This window comes from Meles meles, chromosome 1 (genome assembly GCF_922984935.1).
Source record: "Meles meles chromosome 1, mMelMel3.1 paternal haplotype, whole genome shotgun sequence".
In the NCBI taxonomy this organism is placed as follows: Eukaryota; Metazoa; Chordata; class Mammalia; order Carnivora; family Mustelidae; genus Meles; species Meles meles.
This window is the reverse complement of record NC_060066.1, coordinates 104924112-104946099: the sequence shown is the minus strand read 5'-3', so window position 1 is coordinate 104946099 and position 21988 is coordinate 104924112. Positions and strand designations below refer to the sequence as shown.

Genomic DNA, 21988 nt, shown 5'->3' with positions numbered 1-21988 from the left:
GTCAATGAGTGTGTTACATACATACAATACACTGGGCATGCATACATGGAAGCTTAGAGAGAAACAGGAATCTAGCAGCTTAACCTCCAGAAATAGATGGGGAGGATGGTTGATGAATTAGAGTTGACTAAATACCGGAGACAGAAAAAAAAAAGACAATCTAGGGGCTTGAGTCAAAATCTGCAAAGTTGTTCCTTAATAAAGAGTGAAAAGTGCATGTGTAATGTCTTTGGCAATGAAGACGCTTAAGGGATAAAGAATTTTCTCCTTAGCCAACAACACAGCGTAGATCAACCTGTCTGTGAACTTAATCCGGCGATCATCCCCAGGTTTCCCGCGAAAACGAGGTCTAGCAGGGGGCCAGACCACCTAAACGGAGGGGGGCACCGAGCAAGGCTACAGTCTGCTTTCCGTGGGGCGCTGGAGGAGGCCGTTCAGTACCCCCTGTTGGCGCGCAGTGGCGCCTCCCGGAGGCGGAGCCATGCCAGAGCGATGCTGTGATTGGTGGAGCACCGCCGAGGGCGTTGACGACGGGCAGCTGGCGCGAAACCTTGCTCGGCTCTCGCGGTGTAGGAGAGGCGTCCACCGGATGCGTCCGCGTTCCTTGCGGGCCTCGGCAGCGAGCGGATTTCCCCGGTAGGAGCGTGCGGCCGGGGTGGCGCGATGAGGACCCCAACGAGGGTATCTGTGCGGTGGGATGGGGGAAGCTGGGGGCGGACGCGGGTGGAACCTGCCCTTTTCTCGCGCAGGTTCCACCACCACCATGTCGTCCCCGGCGTCGACCCCGAGCCGCCGCAGTAGTCGGCGCGGGCGGGTCACACCTGCGCAGACGCGTAAGTCCCTTCCCGAGAATCGAGCCCGCCTCATTACCCTCCTTCCCCTCTTCTGGCTTTTTCCCGCCACCGCGGAGAAACCTGGCCTGGGCCTGGTTTCTGGCTCTTAGAGTAGTCTTTAAGTCCCAAGTGGAATAAGATGTGCGGACGGCGAGCGTTTGCTCATGTTCTACCTATTCTAGTGTGCAGATATATATGTATATATATTTGTGTGTGTGTGTGAGAGAGAGAGAGGCAGTAAGTGCTAGGCCCTCGTTTCCTCCTTTTCCATCCTGTTTTCTACTCTTTCGGCGTGTCTGCGCCTATTTGTCTCCGTTTTGTTTGGTTTGTATTTGTTCCCAAGAGACTTGATGGAATTCCGAAAAGATCAAACAGGAGAGTTGATGGCCATCTTTTCTGTTTTGTATGTCACAAGATGCCGCCAGGTCGTCACCGTTTCAGAGACGTAGGGGCGAAGATTCTACCTCTACAGGAGAGTTACAGCCCATGCCGACCTCACCTGGAGCTGACCTGCAGAGCCCTGCCGCGCAGGATACGTTATTTTCCAGCCCTGCTCAGATACATTCCTCAGGTATGATTTTGGCGGGCTCTGAGTTCTACTGTGGTTGATATACGGATGATGCTTTAGCTGCTCACATTTGCTGGTTTGTTAACAGGTAGTTGATGTAACCCTACATGAGCTAGTATGCTCACCACCAGTACAGAGATAGATACATGTTAAGACTTCGTGAACAGAGAAAAAAAAAATTTGGTGGGTCTTTACTAGAAGCTTTAATAGCCCTCAGAATCTTAACTGCCACAGGTTTCAAGGAGTATGTGCTCTTGTTCTTAGATGACTTAAGTCAAAATGCTGTAGTTCAGAATTTGATAGGCTACCAGAATTTTATTGTAGATTTTCAAATTTTGTTTTTATAGCAATTCCCCTTGACTTTGATGTTAGTTCACCACTGACATATGGCACTCCCAGCTCTCGGGTGGAAGGAACCCCAAGGAGTGGTGCTAGAGGCACACCTGTGAGGCAGAGGCCTGACCTGGGGTCTGCACGGAAGGGCCTGCAGGTGGATTTGCAGTCTGATGTGGTGAGTACACAGTAGGTCTTCTGATAGCAGCATTTGGGGGACATAAAATGGGTAATTCCCCATTAACTCGTTCTATCATATTTTTCTGTATAGCCAGCAACAGAAGATATAGTGGCGAGTGAGCAGTCTCTAGGCCAAAAACTTGTGATTTGGGGAACAGATGTAAATGTGTCGACATGCAAAGAAAATTTTCAGGTAAGCTCTATGTTAATACTTTAGGGTTCTGAAAATGCTAGGAGAAAAGATTTAAAAACAGTATCTTAGTAGCCATAACACTTGGGTAGGTTTTTAGGTGGCATAGAATTGTTGATTTTTTTAAAAAGAAAAAATACCATTTATGTCTGTCTCCAAATAGGAATTTTTTGCATTTGAGTAGTTATTTGTAAATGCATCAGACTTACTCTTTTTCTCTCAACATCAAGAGATTCCTTCAACGTTTTATTGATCCTCTGGCTAAAGAAGAAGAAAATATTGGCATAGATATTACTGAACCTCTGTACATGCAACGACTTGGGGAGGTAATCAAACGGTCTTATAAAATCAAATTAATGCATTTTCAAACAATTAGCAGAACATAACTTGTTTGTTTTCTCTTCTAGATTAATGTCATCGGGGAGCCATTTTTAAATGTAAACTGTGAACACATAAAATCATTTGACAAAAATCTATACAGACAGCTCATCTGCTACCCACAGGTAAGATTTTGATTTTGACCTTACCGAATTAATGGTAAACATCCAGAACACCTAGAGGGTTTTTTTTTTTTTTTTAATTTATTTAATTTATTTATTTATTTTTAGACATTCTTTTCATTTTATTTATTTTTTCAGTGTAACATTATTCATTCTTTTTGCACAACACCCAGTGCTCCATGCAAAACGTGCCCTCCCCATTACCCACCACCTGTTCCTCCAACCTCCCACCCCTGACCCTTCAAAACCCTCAGGTTGTTTTTCAGAGTCCATAGTCTCTTATGGTTCGCCTCCCCTCCCCAATGTCCATAGAGGGTTTTTGAATAGTAGAATTTTCTGGGTAGCAGAGAGAAAATGCCTCCAGAGCACAAAAACTTAAGAAAATCATGCTTTTCTCCTTTAAGATGAACATTTTCTCACACTTCCACGTTTCCAAAATTGGGATGTGTAGTACTGTCAGTCACAGGTCATAGTCTAATTGGCAGGTTCTTTCTTAATAGTATGAAAAGTAATGGTGAGGGGCGCCTGGGTGGCTCAGTCCATCAAGTGTCTGCCTTCAGCTCAGGTCATGATCCCATTGTCCTGGGATCGAGCCCCGCATCAGGTTCCCTGCTCAGTGGAGAGCCTGCTTCTCCCTTTCCCTCTGCCTGCCACTCTGCCTACCTGTGCTCTCTCTCTTCTCTCTCTATCTCTCTGTCAATAAATAAAATCTTTAAAAAAAAAAGTAATGGTGAATCTTAAAATTGATAGCTACTTGGGTTGGATGAAGTAAATTATCTTAAGTGAAAAAAATTTTTATTAAGATTTATTTATTTTAGAGAGAGTACACACACATAGGAGGTGGCGGGGGGTGGGTGGCAGAGGGAGAGGATAGATAGTCTTAAGCAGACTCCAGGCTCAGTGCAGAGCCCCAGTTAGGGCTGGATCTCATGATCCGAGATCATGACCTGAGCTGAAATGTAGAGTCAGACACTCAACGGTGCCACCCACGCATCCCTTAAGCAAAAATATTTTATAAATAAGCGCATTACACTTTGTGCCATCCATAGCAGATTATGTTAACCTTGTTGTAATCCTTTTCCTTTTTAATTGTTTTTTGTTTGTTTGTTTTTGGGAGGGGTGAGAGGGGCAGAGGAAGAGGGAGAAAGAGAATCTTTAGCAGGCTCCAGACCCAGTGCAGAACCTGACACAGAGCTCGATCGCATAACCCCAAGATTATGCCCTGAGCCAAAATCAAGAGTCAGGGCGCTTAACCAACTAAGCCACCCAGGCGCTCCTATAACCTTTTTCTTTTAAGCTTTAGGTCAGATTTTATTACTGAAGTATCAGCTATATTTATTCTAGTTGTAGGCTTTGGAGGCAAGCAGACTTGGTTTTATATCTTGATCTTTCTATTTAATAGCTGTGTGACCTTGGTCAAATTCCCTAACATTAAAGTATGAGATCCAAAGCTTTTCATTACTAATTAAAAGCCTAATAAGATATGTCAGTACATTGTGAAGGTTTCATATATATGATCACACTTAACCATTATGAAAATATGCAGAGGTGAGAGAGCTCAGTCTCAATGTACTTAAAGTCTTTAAACATGTTTGTGATTATATACAGGTGATACTTAAGATTTATGCCAGATGTATTTCTTTTTATACTTCGCTAATCTGAAATTCCTTATTTCTGGTTTTTAATTCTAAGGTGGGAATATAAACACAGCTTGGCTTCTTTACATTCATTTTTATAGGAAGTTATCCCAACCTTTGACATGGCTGTCAATGAAATCTTCTTTGACCGTTACCCTGACTCGATCTTGGAACATCAGATTCAAGTAAGACCATTCAATGCATTAAAGACGAAGAATATGAGAAACCTGAATCCAGAAGGTAATGTTTTTTAATAGCAGGAAAATACATAAAAATGAAATCTTATTTCATCAAGGAATTTTAGAAGAATTGTGTATGTGATAGTGGTGGTAATAGATTATAAATTGACTAAATATATGGCAGATTCTTTTTTTTTTTTTTTTTTTAAGATTTATTTATTTGACAGATAGAGATTACAAGTAGGCAGAGAGGCAGGCAGAGAGAGAGAGAGAGGAGGAAGCAGGCTCCCAGCCAAGCAGAGAGCCCGATGCGGGGCTCGATCTCAGGACCCTGGGATCATGACCTGAGCTGAAGGCAGAGGCTTTAACCTGCTGAGCCACCCAGGTGCCCCGGCAGATTCTTTTATCCTGTATGCATTTGAACCAATACTGCCTTCTTTTAACTTGACTGAAATTACATAAAAGATAATATAACTCTCAGGGCACTTGGGTGGCTCAGTGGCTTAAATCCTCTGCCTTCGGCTCAGGTCGTGATCCCAGGGTCCTGCGATCGAGCCCCGCATCAGGCTCTCTGCTCAGCGGGGAGCCTGCTTCCCTTTCCCTCTCTCTCTGCCTGCCTCTCTGCCTACTTGTGATCTCTCTGTGTCAAATAAATAAATAAAATCTTATAAAAAAATATGTTATAACTCTTGACAGTTCTTTATCCTTTTTTTTTTTTAAGATTTTATTTATTTGACAGAGATCACAAGTAAGCAGAGAGGCAGGCAGAGAGAGAGGGAAAGGGAAGCAGGCTCCCCGCTGAGCAGAGAGCCTGATGGCGGGGCTCAATCGCAGGACCCTGGGATCACGACCTGAGCCGAAGGCAGAGGATTTAACCCACTGAGCCACCCAAGTGCCCCTTGACAGTTCTTTATCTTAAGGTGAACTTGCCCAAATGTAATAATTTTTCAGTTACTAAGTAGGCACATTTTCAAAATCACTGCAGAAAACAAATACAGAATATGATCCCTGCTTTGGAGCTTAAAGGAATCGAGTTTGCGGGGTACCTGGGTGGCTCCATGGGTTGAGCGTCCAACTCTTGATTGTGGCTCAAGTCATGATCTCAGGTCCGCACTCAGCAGGGAGTCTACTTGAAGATTCTCTCCCCACCTCAAATGATTAAATAAATCTTGTAAAAAAAAAGAAAAAAATCTCAGGGGTGGGAGCTTGGGGAACAGGTGGTGGGTAATAGGGAGGGCATGTTTTGCATGGAGCACTGGGTGATGTGCAAAAACAATGAATACTGTTACGCTAAAAAAAATAAAATGGGGAAAAAAAAAGAAAAAAATCTAGCTTGAAAAGTAAATTTAAAAAAACATAGGCCAATAGAGCAGTGCAGGGATGTCTTAGCACAGGGAGCGAAGGAGAGTGCTAGACCCAGGTGGGAAGAGTTCATGGTGAAAGAGAATTTTTAATTACAATAAGGATTTGGAAAGCAGACATGGAGGAATTCACTCTGGACTGCACAAAGGTGATGTAGGCAGAAGCAAAACATAGCTATATGCGGATAATAAGTGCTGGCTGATGCCAGAAGTAAGAGAGGTAATGTTTGTGTTAGGACTGGAAAGTCTGGGTCCTGAAGAGCTTTGAATTCCAATTTAATACAGATTTTTATTCCAAAGTCAGTAGGGAGCCACTTTTTTCAGAAGAAAGTGAGAAAGATTTTACCACTCTTGAGAATCTCATGGTGAGTCTAATGTGCCAGGTATAAGGTGTGTTAAATGTTAAAGTTCAGTTCAGAGACTTTAATAGTAGCTCTAGTATGGAGCAGCAGGGTCCTAAGCTGGACAGTGGCCATAGGAGTGAAAATACAGGACAAACATGGTATTTGCCATGTATGAAGATTAAGATATAAAAACTACTGAGAATTTATAAACAGTCCTATAGGTGAGTGCGCAAAGGACACAAATGTCAGTATAAGAAAATACATCAGCTAACAAAGGAACAAGTGTTAGAGTTCACTGTTGATTAAAGAAATACATTTCTTATGAAATTGGTTCCTAACCCTACGTCTGTGATTGGGTATTCAGTGGAGACACTGAAGGAAGTAGGAGACTGAGAGTGCTGCAGTTCATTTTTCAGAGACAGAGCATTGGTACATGAAGGGTAAGACTGGAGATTATCATAATTTCAGATAAGGAGGGATTGCCAAATACCCAACTAATCTCAAAAGTTTTTTAACTTTTATGTTGATTTCTGTAACTTACTACAGAGGTTACTTTTTATTTTTTATTTTTTTAAGATTTTATTTATTTATTTGACAGAGATCACAAGTAGGCAGAGAGGCAGGCAGAGAGAGAGGGGAAGGGAGCAGGCTCCCCACTCTGAGCAGAGAGCTTGCCCCTGGTGAGCCACCCAGGTGCCCCCAGAGGTTACTTTTTAAAGTAAAATAAGGATTGGTGGGGAGAGAGGGAAGGAAGATTTTTAAGTAAGTAGAAGGGAGGACAAGACCAAGCGGGAAAGAGCTTGTGAGGCAGAAATAAGTACTGAAAGGCTGTGGCAATCTGCAAGGCCTGTTGTGGCTAACTACAGGCCATGTTTTGTTGACTATGAATAGCAGTGTAACTTGTTTGGAACTAACAGTGGGAATGAATTGGGTAAAAGTTTTCTTGTCAGGGATGGTCCAAACTATAGAGGAACCAGGAGCAAAAGTGAAGAATATTCTGTACAAATCTTTATTATATAGATAGTAATGATTGTTTAAGTTATATAGTGCTTATTTCTGCTACGTACTGTTCTTATAAAGCTTGATGTATGCAGGCTCTTAATCTTCAACAAGTGTAAGGCAGATGACATTACTGCCATGTGTAGAAGGGCACAGAGAGGCTAAGGTGTCCCCAGGGTCACACAGGTACTCTGTCCAGACCATCTGGCTCTGGAGCCAATGCATTTCACATACACTGAGCATCAGGACTTCAGCATAGTACAGTGTGTGAGGCAGAAGGCCATGGGGCAAAGGAGGCAGAAGTGTAAAGCTTCTAATGCACACCCAGAAGGTGGAGGGGAACAGGAGGTAGAGAAGCAGAAAGATGGTGGATGCCTATTGGACAGTGGGCTCTGGGGCAGAAGGCCAGAGGGCCATCAGAGTTGAGAAGAAGGAAGACAACATAGGAAGAGCATCCCAGGCCAGAACTGAGGATACCCAATGAAACATTCATGCCCTGACCATAGCACCTCCCTGTGACCGCAGCCATCCCCAGGTACCTCTGCATCTCCCAGTAAGATTCTCCTGGGCTTGACGGCACACCCAGACCTGCCCTGGCAGGAATATAGCTCAGGGAAGAGACCACCTCTGTCTGGGCTGCAGGCAGTGGATGATGGATAAGCTGACCTCTCTTCCCAACTCCTTACAGACATCGACCAGCTCATTGCCATTAGTGGCATGGTAATCAGGACATCCCAGCTGATTCCAGAGATGCAAGAGGCCTTCTTCCAGTGCCAAGTGTGTGCCCACACAGCCCGGGTAGAGATTGACCGTGGCCGCATCGCTGAGCCCTCTGTTTGTGAGCGCTGCCACACCACTCACAGCATGGCGCTGATCCATAACCGCTCTGTGTTCTCTGACAAACAGATGGTATGTGCCTTCTTGGGTGCCTTGGGAGGCCTTCCCATTGGCATATTGGTGCTTAAAGGCTTCAGTTTTGGGATGGGACCATTCCTTTTTTATTGCCAGTGAGCACCAGGTCATGATTATATACACCACATTCTCATGGCCTAAAATACTTTATAATAAGAAAAACACATTCTGGGCGCCTTGGTGGCTCAGTGGGTTAAAGCCTCTGCCTTCGGTTCAGGTCATGATCTGAGGGTCCTGGGATCGAGCCCCGCATCAGGTTCTCTGCTCGGCAGGGAGCCTGCTTCCCCCTGTCTCTCTGCTTACTTGTGATCTCTGTCTGTCAAATAAATAAATAATATCTTTTTTTTTTTTAAGTTAAAAAGAAAAACACATTCTTTCACTATTTTTTTCCTCACTATTCCACTTTTTGACTTAATAAATTTAATGTGAGGGGTATCTGGGTGGCAGTTTGTTAAGCATCTGGTTTCAGCTAGGTTGAGGGATCAAGCCCCACATCCAGCTCTGCGTTCAGTGTGGAGTCTGCTTTAGACTTTTTTTCTCCCTCTACCTCTATCCCTCACCATCCCTCCTCCTTTCCCCCCACCCCAAAATAAATCTTTCCTTTTTTTTAAAGGTTTTATTCATTTGAGAGAGAGGGTACACATGAGCAGAGGGGAGGGGCAGAGGGAGAGAGAGAAGCAGGCTCCCCGCTAAGCAGAGAGCCCGATGTGGGGCTCGATCCCAGGACCCTGGGCTCATAACCTGAGCCGAAGGCAGATGCTTAATCAACTGAGACAGCCAGGTGCCCTAAAATCTTTTTTAAAAATTTAATTTGAGACATTTCTATAGGAAATACTTAAGCTTATTTTAAAAAATTTAGTCTCCCAGATAAAAGTATATTAAACATCTAAGATCAGTAAAAATTGGGGTGCCTGCCTGGCTCAGTTGGTACAGCAGGCGACTCTTGATCTCAGAGTTGTAAGTTTGAGCCTCATGTTAGGTGTAGAGAATACTTAAAAATAAAATATTTTGAAAATTATATCGGTAAACATTAGTTAAATTTTGTCATTTTGCAGCTGTTCCATTGGTACAGAATGAGTTGACAATTTTTCTGAAGTTTTTCTCAAATTTTATTGTAAAGGAAGTTTGGTTTTTGTGTCTTTAATGAAATTTTTTTTTTAAGGATTTTATTCTAGAGAGAGAGCCTGTGCCCGTAGGGTGGAGAACAGAAGGAGGGAGAGGGAAAAAGAATGAGGCAACTCCACACTGAGGGCAGAGCCCCACACAGGGCTTAGTCTTACAACTGTGAGATCATGACGAAAGCCAAAACCAAGAGTCAGATGCTTAACTGAGTGAGCCACCCAGTCACCTCTTTAATAATGAAAATGTTAAGATGAAGTTATCAAAGCAACATAGGAATAAGTGGGAAAAGTAAAAATTGTTTATTTGCTTTGATTGTAGTGGTGTTAAAGTAGGCACAGGGACAGACAAGGACTGTTAAGTTTTTTTAATTTTGCCGTAATGTTAAAACAACTTTTTAAAATTTAAATAGAATATGTTCAAACTACTACAAAGTTAATTTCCTTTATGGGGAGTCAATAAGAAAAATACTAGCAAATGTGAAAAAGTGTTGAACATTTTTACTAACCAAAGAATTGAAAATTAAATATAGATACAAATTTTCATCTAATATTGCTACCAATTATTGGAGCAAATGTACCTCAACTCATGCCAGCATGGTGCTGAGACCTATGATACAAATATGGAAGCGTGCTCCCAAGTCGTGTATAGTGTAATATTCTTTCTTAGAATGCTTCAGAGACTCCCAAACTGACTTGAAATAAAACTTAGTATCCTAGAGTAGTTTCCAAAGTACATGACCCAATAACACCACAACACACCTTCGTACCCACAGACCTCACTGACGGTGTCTCAACCATTTCCTTATACAGGGCTCCTCAGCCAAGCACAGGTTTGCCTCAGGACCATTGGCACTTGTTCTTACCCTACAGAATACATGGCTTCCTCCCTAACATCCTTAGACCTTTGCCTAGTGGTTGCTTGATCTGAAAAAAGCCTTCCCTAACCTTGCTTTGTGAAAAGTATCTCCTCCACCCCCACTACCCATGCTCCTTACTCTTTTTTTCTTCTGTCTGTTGCATGTGTCAGTGCCAAATGTTACATGCTTACTTGTGTGTTTGTGCATTGTCTGTCCTCACTCCAATCCGAGGGAAGAGTTCATTCACTGTGGAGTCCCCAGCACCTAGAGCCAGGCCAAGTGCTCAGCCAATACTGCTGTGTGAGTAATCAGGCCAAGTGTTTTGAGATGCACACAGTGAATAGGAGAAATGCACCAAAGTGCTTAAGCAGGAACCTGAAAAGTGTGTACTTCTCCACCCAGGAAATCTATGAGAAGTAATTGCTAAAAACATAATTAGAAATTTAGACAAACGTATATGCAAAGAAATATCCACTACAACCTTGAAATGGTGAAACAGTCTCACAAATTACTAACTGCTGTCTCCTAAATAGGGGAATTTGTATGTAAACAATAATCCTTACAAAATGTATATTTATGTCACATTAAAGGTTTTTAAAAAAAGTTGGCTATGGGGTGCCTGTGTGGTAACATCAAAAATAGTTATCTGTAAGTGGTACAAAAATAGGCAGTTTTGTCTAAATTGTGCTTGTCATTTCCTGAGTTTTCTGTTTCCTCTGTTCTTTCAGATCAAACTCCAAGAGTCTCCTGAAGATATGCCCGCAGGGCAGACGCCTCACACTGTCATCCTTTTTGCTCACAATGATCTTGTTGACACGGTTCAGCCTGGAGACAGAGTGAATGTTACAGGTTAGAATGTAGACTATATTAATGAGATAAGTAAGCCTTGGCGTTTTTTTTGTTTGTTTGGGGTTTTTTTATACTTTTTAGTCAGTCCTTTGGCTTGAATTCATTGGCAAGAAGCCTGGTCCTGCCTATAATGCTTTATTCACTTTTTACCTAGCAGGGTGGAACCTTTCAATGTGTTGTCTTTGCAGTTGCTTGCTCTTCGCTGTCTCAGCGTTCCAGAGCTATAAGTGTATTTTGACCTGATAGCACTGGTATCTTGAGAAAACAGCTCAGACAAGGCTAGTATTGGTAAGATTGGAGTTATACCAGCAGCTTCAGGAAGCAGCACTCACCAACCTGGAATTTAAATAATTTGCCACTTCCTAAATGTACAGCTAAGGGTTAACATTTACTTATAGAGAGGAAATGGGTCAGAGCACCTTGCAGGGTTACATTATGGTTTGTTTTTTTTTTTTTTTTTAAGATTTTATTTATTTGTTTGACAGAGATACAGCCAGAGAGGGAACACAGGCAGAGGGAGTGGGAGAGGGAGAAGCAGGCTTCCCACTGAGCAAGGAGCCCAATATGGAGCTTGATCCCAGGATGCTGGATCGTGACCTGAGCCAAAGGCAGACACTTAACTGACTGAGCCACTCAGGCACCTCACATTGTGGTATTTTTATAGGAAGTAGAGATTCAGAGACTTGCAGATCACTGTAGCTGAGGTTATGTGGTAATCTGTGACACAAGGTTCTTCCTTCTATCCTGGCCAAGAAAGTGCTTATTCTACTCTACCATGTGAATATGCCAGTCTTTCTCTTGATGCTTCAGAGTAGGATGAGCACCTGGTTTCTTAAAGTGGCTGTGAACAGCAGACACAGTTCATTGAGGTCAAGGTGGGGACTGAGTCCAGGGAGTGGCTGCGGCTCTTAATGTAACCCATTGGTTGTGTTCAGTGAGTTAAGACTTCTCATCCTGTTTCTCCCCAGTATGAAGCCCAAGAGTTGCCTATAACAACCTTAAGTATATAAAAGCACTTGTAGTTCATTAACAACATGAAAGAATGTGTCATTAGCGAAAGTTGTGCAGTCCTTGTTCTGCCACCCTATACTGGTCTGAAACCTTTGATAAAGTATTTAATCTATTTTAATATCCTCAACTGCCAAGTAGAATTAATGTGATGATAGAGATGAACGTGTTTGGGGAGAGGAGCTGTGGAAAGCACCATATAGATGTTAAATAAGTATTGAAGTTGTTCTGTGATGAAGAATCATTGCAAGCACTAGTAAAAATAAGTAGACACCTTAAATAGTTATCTGTCCCTAATTCAGCTTACCATGAAGGAGGTTGTGTACTCTCAGAATGTTACATATGAACTGGTTTTTATGTTTTAAAAAAGAATTACATTGACCTGTTAAATAAAAGGATTGGTGATCTATGGTGAGTTGCTAAGAAGCCTGTGATAGAGCTGATAGTTGCTCCTCAGAAAGCAGCAAGAAATTGGATTGTCCCAGAGTCCAGACCTTCTGGATTGAAAGTCAAAAAAAAAGATAAACATCACAGATGTCAGTTTGGGAAACTCTTCTTTTTGAAAAATGAGTTGGTATGGTTGAAGGGCTGATTATTCATTTATTTCTTCTAATGTTCTTAAATTATATTCTTTAGTAAGTGTGCTAGGGCATGCCCATTCACCTAGGAACACATTATTATTAATAACATGGAGTAATTTTTCTTTTACTGTATCTTTACCTCTGACTCTATAGACAGTCTAGTCTGTGAAATAATTTTTGAGTAATCTTTTTAAAGATTTTATTTACTTGAGTAATTTTTAAGAGTTTTAGTATTTTCTTTCCAAATTTTTGGTACAGGATTTTAGTACTTTGTTCTAGTCAAATAATTACCAAGCAGATTCTGTACATTCAGCTTAAGAGAAATGAAAAAAATATTTCAAAATACTATTTATTGAACACAGTCATAAGCCAGCATTATGCTGAAAGCAAAGTAATTTCATTTAAATCTCAGAATGATTATATGCAGTATAGTTATACTCAGATAGGTACCCAAGATCATAGAGCTAATGGATGGTCACAGATGAACATGGTTTTAGGTCTGCTTTTTTAAAAAAATCTGTGTTCTTCCCAACTTGCCTTGCCATCTTCACCAGGGAGCTTTGCAGTATAGGCGAGTCCTTGACTCTAGGAGGGCCATGAAGGCAGTATGCTCAAAGCTCACCTCCACTGCCAGCCCTCAGATCTCTTAGGTGCCACCTGCTGTCTGCTAGTTTATGAGCTATTTAGGGGAAGGTAAAAGCATATCTCTTGGTTGTGCCCTCAGGTATCTATCGAGCTGTTCCTATCCGAGTCAATTCAAGAGTGAGTAATGTGAAGTCTGTCTACAAAACCCACATTGATGTCATTCACTATCGGAAAACTGATGCAAAACGCCTGCATGGCTTTGATGAAGAAGCAGAGCAGAAACTTTTTTCAGAGAAGCGGGTGGAATTGCTCAAGGAACTTTCTAGAAAGCCAGACATTTATGAGAGACTTGCTTCAGCCTTGGCTCCAAGCATTTATGAACATGAAGATATAAAGAAGGTAACAGTGGACTTTAAACTTTGATTAGGATTTATAGTTCTTTGAGATCAAAAGGTATGAATATGTGCTCCTTCTATCACTACCACCCCTACCCCCAACCCCCACCCCTAAAGGATAAGAACTGTTGGGTGTTCCACAGAGCAAGGTGCTTACCATCTGACTTGGTTATTGGTTGACAAGAATTGGTCATTGTCCATTTCCTCATATCTACATTGAAATTAAATGTTTCTAAACAATAACAAAAGCTAGATGGGATCAGAATATTTACATAGCCATCATTGTGGCACAGTGGTATGTGAGTCTATATAAATTGGTTAGTGATCATTTAAAGCACTCTCTTTTTTATACATTGCCTTAATTTAATTATAATTTTTTATTCACAGGATAAGAAAATACCTCTAACATTTAAAATAAATAAAGAAAGAAAAAAGAAAATACCTCTAACATTTAAACTAGATCTCAATTACTCTGTAGTAAGTGAATGTTTAAACATGTTTGTTTAGGGAATCTTGCTTCAGCTCTTTGGTGGAACAAGAAAGGATTTTAGTCACACAGGAAGAGGCAAATTTCGTGCTGAGATCAACATCCTGTTGTGTGGTGATCCTGGCACCAGCAAGTCCCAGCTGCTGCAGTATGTGTACAATCTAGTCCCCAGGGGCCAGTACACATCTGGGAAAGGCTCCAGTGCAGTAGGCCTCACTGCATATGTGATGAAAGACCCCGAGACGAGGCAGCTTGTCTTACAGACTGGTGCCCTTGTTCTGAGTGACAATGGTATCTGCTGTATTGATGAATTTGACAAGATGAATGAAAATACAAGATCCGTACTACATGAAGTCATGGAACAGCAGACTCTTTCAATTGCAAAGGTGAGAGGCCCATTCTCCATGTGTCAACATGGGTACACTTAGCACCCATATTCACCTTGGTTCTAACTTTGGGAAACTCATGACTACTTTTCCTATTAGGTTTCAGCTAAGTATCTTTGAGTATTTCCTCTTTCATCTTTTTTGCATCTTTTTTGCTATAGTAACCCACTAATATATGGTATTCCTAGAACTTGAGTTTGTCCTAAATGTCATGCAGGGGTTTAGTTTCTGAGAAGAATGTAGTTACAGCATACATTTGTCTAGAATATGATTGTTGGCATGAATCTGAGGATGGCACTGTCCCAGATAAATCTGTTGGTCAAGGTGATGTGTGTGGCTCTTGGTGACGGTGGATATATGGCAAAGTGCACTCCAGGTGGAGATAGCTCACGTGGTTCCTGCCAGCATCAAGGTGAAGTTTCTAACCGCACTGTTTTCTCTGGTAGGCTGGGATTATTTGTCAGCTCAATGCTCGCACCTCTATCCTGGCAGCAGCAAATCCTATTGAGTCTCAATGGAATCCTAAAAAAACTACCATTGAAAATATCCAGCTACCTCACACTTTATTATCAAGGTATGAGAATATAAAGAAGATGCTTACTTCACTTATTTGTAGAATTTTCAGGGTGAGATAAAAGGAAATAATAAAATTCAACCACTGCTAGCATCATAACTCTTCACTCTAATGCAAAATTTTCTAATAGGGGTGGTCGCGTTTTCATGGCAAGGACTGTGTTTCTCTACTCAGCCATCAGGTAGCACCTTAACATTTATTCATTCTTTGAAGCTGTTAGGACATTTCACCTTGACATCCTTTTCAGAAGCCCATCACTTGCTGCTCATCTCTGTCTTAAAGTCACTAAAGAATATCATCAAAGTACAGAGAAAAGCTTCACATGACAGATATGGTTCTGAAAAATTAAATTTGTTAAAGTGGAATTATAATCCACAGCTTTTCTCAATGCCACTGCTACAAATACTGATTTCATTAATGGGTTGTAATAGCATTTCATAAATAGTATTTTACGTTATCATAGTAGTTATAGTATTTCATAAGTGGATTTTAGATTTTATTTATTTTTAAAGATTTTATTTATTTATTTGATAGACAGAGATCACAAGTAGGCAGAGAGAGAGAGAGGAAGGGAAGCAGGCTCCCTGCTGAGCAGAGAGCGCAATGTGGGGCTCGATCCCAGGACCCTGGGATCATGATCTGAGCCACTGAGCCACCCAGGCGCCCCGGATTTTAGATTTTAATTATTCAACTTTTTTCTAGAGTTCTGTTCTGTTTTTTGGGTTTTTTTCCAAAACAGTTGAATGCTTTTTCCTTTAAATCTTACAGTCTTCAAAATTACCATTTTTTTTTTAAGATTTTATTTATTGGACAGAGAGAGACACAGCAAAAGAGGGAACACAAGCAAGGGGAGCGGGAGAAGGAGAAGCAGGCTTCCCTCAGAGCAGGGAGACTGATGCGGGGTTGGTTCCCAGGACCCTAGGATCATGACCTAAGCCGAAGGCAGATGCCTAATGACTGAGCCAGTCAACCACCGCTGGACAGCAGACTCTTAATTCTCCCTCAGCAGCTCTGACTACACATAAATTCACTGTACATGCCTAGATGACTCAGAAGCAAATTTTTTTTTTAAGATTTATTTATTTTGAAAGAGTGTATGGGGTGGGGGGCGGCAGGGGGATAGCAGAGAGAGAAAGGGAGAATCTCCAGCTGGCTTCCCACTGAGCATGGACCTGATGCAGTGCTCCGTCTTAGAACTCATGAGATCATAACCTGAGCCAAAACCAAGAGTCAGAGTCTTAACCAACTGAGCCACCCAGGAGCCACAGGAGCAATTTTTAAGTTACATATGTGGGTATATTGGTGTCCCAAGCAGGAAAACAATGTTTTTACAATGTTTTTTCAGGTTTGATTTGATATTCCTCATGCTGGATCCTCAGGACGAAGCCTATGATAGGCGTCTGGCCCACCACCTTGTCGCTTTGTACTACCAGAGTGAGGAGCAAGTGGAGGAGGAGTTCATGGACATGGCAGTGCTAAAGGACTACATTGCTTATGCCCACAGCATGGTCATGCCTCGTCTGAGCCAAGAAGCCAGCCAGGCTCTCATTGAGGTAACACACGTCCAGGTTTAAACCCTGAGAAATGTTTTTATTGAGCCTGTAGCCAATTGCATTAATGTCACTAGCTGACTATCTCCGTTAAAAAGTAGTTTTTGTTAATAACGTATTATTTTGTGTTGTGTTGTTTTGGTTTGGTTTTTGTTTTTTTTTAAGATTTTGTTTATTTATTTGACAGACAGAGGTCACAAGTAGGCAGAGAGGCAGGCAGAGATAGAGGGGGGAAGCAGGCTTCCCGCTAAGCAGAGAGCCCGATGTGGGGCTCTATCCCAGGACCCTGAGATCCTGACCTGAGCCGAAGGCAGAGGCTTAACCCAGTGAGCCACCCAGGTGCCCCAATAACATATTATTTTGTATAACTACTTTTTTCTCTTATGTTGCAAAATTGACTTTTCTAAAGGTAGAAAAGGAAGAAGATTTCTTTTATATATGTCGTACAAGCTTTTTATAATTAAATGTTTGTAAACACAATAAATTTAAGCTCAGAATACATGAGTTGAAGTAGAAGTTATGCTACTTAGTAACTTTGTAACTCTGAAGAAGTCATGTAATTTCTCTGAACTTCCATTTGCTTGTTTCTAGAAAGTAAAAGGAATTTTGAATACCTGATGTTCACTTTTCCATAGCCTTTCCCTTGGACAGCAGTGCATAATGACACATTCAGTTATTCAAACATTATATTAAAAAGGTTCCTGGTGCTTAGTGGGCTTTACATCCTAAGTCCCTGAAAAAAACTCAAAGTTATAGGTGATGTGTAATTTTCCATTTGTATCATATACTTGAGGGCTGCTCAACAAAAAATGACGTTCACGGAGGACATTGGGAGTTGGAGAGGAGAATTGAGTTGGGGGATGTCAGAGGGGGAGACAAACCATGAGAGACTATGGACTCTGAGAAACAAACTGAAGGTTTTGGAGGGGAGGGGGGAGGGTTGGGTGAACCTGGTGGTGGGTATTAAAGAAGGCACGTATTGCATGGAGCATTGGGTATGGTGCATAAACAATGAATCTTGGAACAAAATAAAACTAAATTAAAAGTGATGTTATATATATGTGAGTTTAATACAACTCAGCTTTAAAACATTATTCTAGTAATCTTTGCATGCTTCAGTCATTAAATAAACCCTCAGCATAGGCGTAAACCAGAGTTGGTGCCTGAGCACCTTTTTCAGACAGGCACCCTGATTGGTCCTCTTCTGTAATTGTGACTTGCCCTTTACCCCAACACATTATGTCCCCTGAATGCCAGCCTCACACACCTCACAGTCCACCCCGATTCTTCACTCTTCATAGCCACATCAGATACCACCTTCTTGGTGAGCTTTAAGGCCCAAGGCTAGATCTGACTTGTGATTCCCCTCAGTACTGAACCTGGCCGCTGTTAGTTTATTTAACAGAATCCTAACTGTTCAAAGTTCAGCCACAAAACTAAAGTATTATTACAAGGAGTTTTGGTTTTAGTTTTTTGTTTTTTTTTCCTGTCTACACTAGGCTTATGTAGACATGAGGAAGATTGGTAGCAGCCGAGGAATGGTTTCTGCTTACCCTCGACAGCTGGAATCATTAATTCGATTAGCAGAAGCCCATGCTAAAGTCCGATTCTCAAGCAAAGTTGAAGGAGTTGATGTTGAAGAAGCAAAACGCCTCCATCGGGAAGCTCTAAAGCAGTCTGCCACTGACCCCCGGACTGGCATTGTGGACATATCTATTCTAACTACAGGTCTGTTTGCATTGAACATAAGAGCACATGAGAATTTATACACACATACACGCACGCGCACACACACACACTTAACATGTAAGTAATTTATATTTCATAGTTGAGCTAACAAGTTATTTGAAATGACGGACTTTTTAACCTTTTTCAGATCAGGGCCTCTTTGAGAATCCTGTTAAAAGCTGAGAAAAATATGCCTAGACACATGCATGCACACAGTGTTGTATCTAATTTCACAGAGCTTTTCTGCTGTCTAGGTACCTCTGTTAGTCCACTTTAAAGAATTCATTTCTTAATGAGCACTGACTGCTTGCTATACAGATTACATGGACTATGTTTCAGTGGAAACTAACAGTTACTGGCTTCTAGAAAATTGGAAACAGAATTTAGAACTCAGAATTTTGAATATATTTTCGCATTCAGCCACTGTCCCCTAATCTTTTTTGTGGCAACACTACTAAAGAAATATTAAAGGAAATTTGAAATACTTCACTTCCTTGTAGCAGAAATATTTTCATTAATTTCTTTCTTTTTTTCTTTTTTCATTTAAATCAGGAATGAGTGCCACCTCTCGTAAACGGAAAGAAGAGTTAGCTGAAGCATTGAAAAAACTTATTTTATCTAAGGGCAAAACACCAGCTCTAAAATATCAGCAACTTTTTGAAGATATCCGGGGACAATCTGACATAGTAAGTGTTTATAAGTGTTTTTTGCTTAATAGAAATTTTCTTTTTTACCTTAGTACTACTCTTAAGGTTTTTTAAAATCTTTTTCTTTCATTTAAGTATTAAATATAGGTCTGGATTAAAAAAAGGTAAAATCACCCATAAATTCATCATCAAGAAATAACCCCAAAATTTTGTTCTATTAATAGTTTTTGTGTATATGTACACATGTGGTCTTTTTGAAAAACGAATATAGTTAGAGTTATACTGTTTTATAACTTGCTTTTTCTTTGTTTTTTAATTAAAAATATGCTATCAACATCATCTGTATTGGTGAATAGGCTGAATAACATTATTTATAATGATTGGGTAGGATCCCTTTGAGTGCCTATCCCATCATTTACTTAACTAATTCCTGAACATTTAGGATGTTTGCAGTTTTTTCCTATGATAAATAGTGTTGTTAACCCTGCATTTTAGCCATGCATCGTAATGTAATGATGAAATGATCAGGTTCCCTTTTGTAAATAAAGTTGGGTTACCCAGTGAAAAAAATTCCAGCGTCCAAGTCAGCCATTTGCCTGTTTTTCACTTGCATATTTTCTACAGCTGGATTAGCACAACAGGGGCAGAGTTGAATATTTCTACAGACCATGTGGGTAGATAGCAAGCCTGTCTATTTATCTTCAGGCCCTCTGCATGAAATGGTTACCCCTCCTGGTTAGAACCTAAGGAGTGTATACAGCTACCAAAAAGGAAAGAGACTGGTGGTTCTTTTCATTGAAATCAGTGTATCTAACAGGTAAGGGAGTACTTAATGTGTAAAATAATTGTTTTCATCTCTTCCCCAAAGGCTATTACCAAAGATATGTTTGAAGAAGCCCTGCGTGCCTTGGCTGATGATGACTTCTTAACAGTAACTGGCAAAACTGTCCGCTTGCTCTGAAGCTCTTGGGTGTTGTACTTGTGTACCTGTGCGGCATAGGGGCCAATGAGCTGCCACTGTTGATGTCCGTGGAAATAGATTCTTAAACTCCATTATTTGGCTCCATTAAAATCTTCTAACCTGGATTCAGTGAAGTGGGTGTTTTCGCTTGTTTAACATCTACTGTGCCAATTTACAGTTGAGGTTATTTTTTTAAGTGCCATTATTTTAGCACCAAGGCTTTTAATATGTATTTCCATATATATGTATGTATGTATATGTTAGGATGTCAGTCTTTTTTGGAGATGGCAGTCTGAAACACGGGTCATGGTTTTGTGCTGGACTTTCTAAAGGCAATCATCCATATGCTTGAAGTTTTTGTAATATGAGATAAAACTTAGCCAGGGCATATCATTCAGTATGAGGTAATGAAGGACCAGAGCTTTCTCCCTCTTAAAACTCTCAAGTGTAATTCCTTCTAGAGGCTTGTTCTCATGGCTCCCATAAGATTAAAAAAATAAGTGGTTGGAAATGATTAGGTTTTCTATTTTATCCTAATATGTAAACTTTTTTCCTAAATAAATGATTGATTAAGTAATACTTGGTTATCTGGTTTTATTTTTCATTAAGAAAAAAACTTTAATAAACGCTGTACTCATGGAAATTCATGATGGTAATAAGTACTTTAGAATGCACAAAAGAAATTCACTATAACATAAGTTACAATTTACTTTTTTCCTAGCAGGCATTATCCTTTTTTGTTTTGTTTTGTTCTGTTTAAGATGTCATTTATTTATCAGAGAAAGCAAAGCAGGGGAAGTGGCAGGCAGAGGGAGAAAAAAGCTTCCTGCTGAGCAAGGAGCCCAACGCAGGACTAATGCGTCCCAGGACCATGTGATCATGACCTGAGCCAAAGGCGGACATTTAACCAGCCACCCAGGTGCCCCATAGCAGGCCTTATTCTTATAAAACCACCATAGGCTGGAATTTTATACAGAAATAGGACTATAATAAATAATCCCTGAAACATTGAAGGTAATTGTGTAAGTTAGCCTTTTTTTTAATAATCCAGTATCCATAGGAAATGATAGGACTAACTGAATGATTAAATATGTTAACTGAATGTTAAAATGTTAACATTGGAATTATAGGCTTTTTTTTTTTAAGATCTTATTTTAGAGCATATGCGATCAAGGAGGGAAGGATAGAGGGAGAGGCAGAGAAGCAGACTCCACACTGAACACGGAACCTATCACAGGGCTCAATCCCATGACCCCAAGATCATGATCTGAGCTGAAACCAAGAGTTGGACACTTAAGTCACTGAGCCATCCAAGTGCCCTTAGAGCCAAATTTTCATCAGACCCCCCCTTTTTTTTGTCAGTCATCATTCTTAACTATGCTGTTCTTGTCAGGTTTGCAAAATGCCTTGTATTTTGAAGGAGGCAGTAGTTGGTTGGGATTTCACCGAAGGATCCAGGCCAACTGCTTACCAAGTGACTTTACTAGTGAACTTTCCTCAGTGAACTCACTGTGTTGGACACCGTTTTATATGTAATTGTCAGCCACTCTGTAGGTTCAGTCTTTCCCTTTTATAGATGAAGGAAGCAGGAAGTCTCATCTTTTGCCTGGAGACCCAAAGTAAAGAGATGAAACTGGAATTAAAAGAAGTCTTCCAGGGGTGCCTGGGTGGCTCAGTGTTGGTTAAAGCCTCTGCCTTTGGCTCAGGTCATGATCTCAGGGTCCTGGAATCGAGCCCCACATCAGGCTCTCTGCTCAGCAGGGAACCTGCTTCCCCATCTCTCTCTGCCAGCCTCTGCCTACTTGTGATCTCTGTCTATCAAATAAAATCTTAAAAAACAAAACAAAAAAAAACTTTAAAGATAAAAGAAGTCTTCTGACTAAAAATTTAACTTTATGTAACTATGCCATGTTCTGGCTATAAGTTGGGTTTTTAACTGTTCATTGCTTTTGGACACATTGCTTACATTTCCAAAACTACATAGAGATGTTTCCTTGGTGCCTATTACATGATACATTCTTCATAAATGTTCTACTGAGGAGAGAAGTTTGAATCTGTTGAGCTGTGTTCTTGTGACCACGTTATTCAGACTAGAAATAAGTTTTACTCACATCGCTTGAGTTACTCAGAAATAACTGGTTCTTAGGCTGTACTTGAACTTGCCACTGACAAGCTGTAAATAGCATACATTTCATTATAAAGATTAAATGTGTAGGGTTTTGT

General features: G+C 40.8%; 1 protein-coding gene across 1 annotated transcript; it reads left to right on the top strand.

Moving 5' to 3' along the window:
- The first annotated feature begins 528 nt into the window (after positions 1-528).
- On the top strand, positions 529-20335 carry MCM4 (minichromosome maintenance complex component 4). Its single transcript, XM_046015689.1, has 17 exons — positions 529-636; positions 750-833; positions 1249-1404; positions 1749-1912; positions 2006-2107; positions 2335-2430; positions 2512-2607; positions 4343-4481; positions 7813-8033; positions 10743-10863; positions 13177-13436; positions 13940-14305; positions 14752-14879; positions 16225-16432; positions 17929-18157; positions 18710-18843; positions 19673-20335. Exons 2-17 carry the CDS (start codon positions 764-766, stop codon positions 19763-19765), a joined length of 2583 nt encoding a protein of 860 aa, XP_045871645.1. The 5' UTR covers positions 529-636; positions 750-763; the 3' UTR covers positions 19766-20335.
- Positions 20336-21988: the final 1653 nt, after the last annotated feature.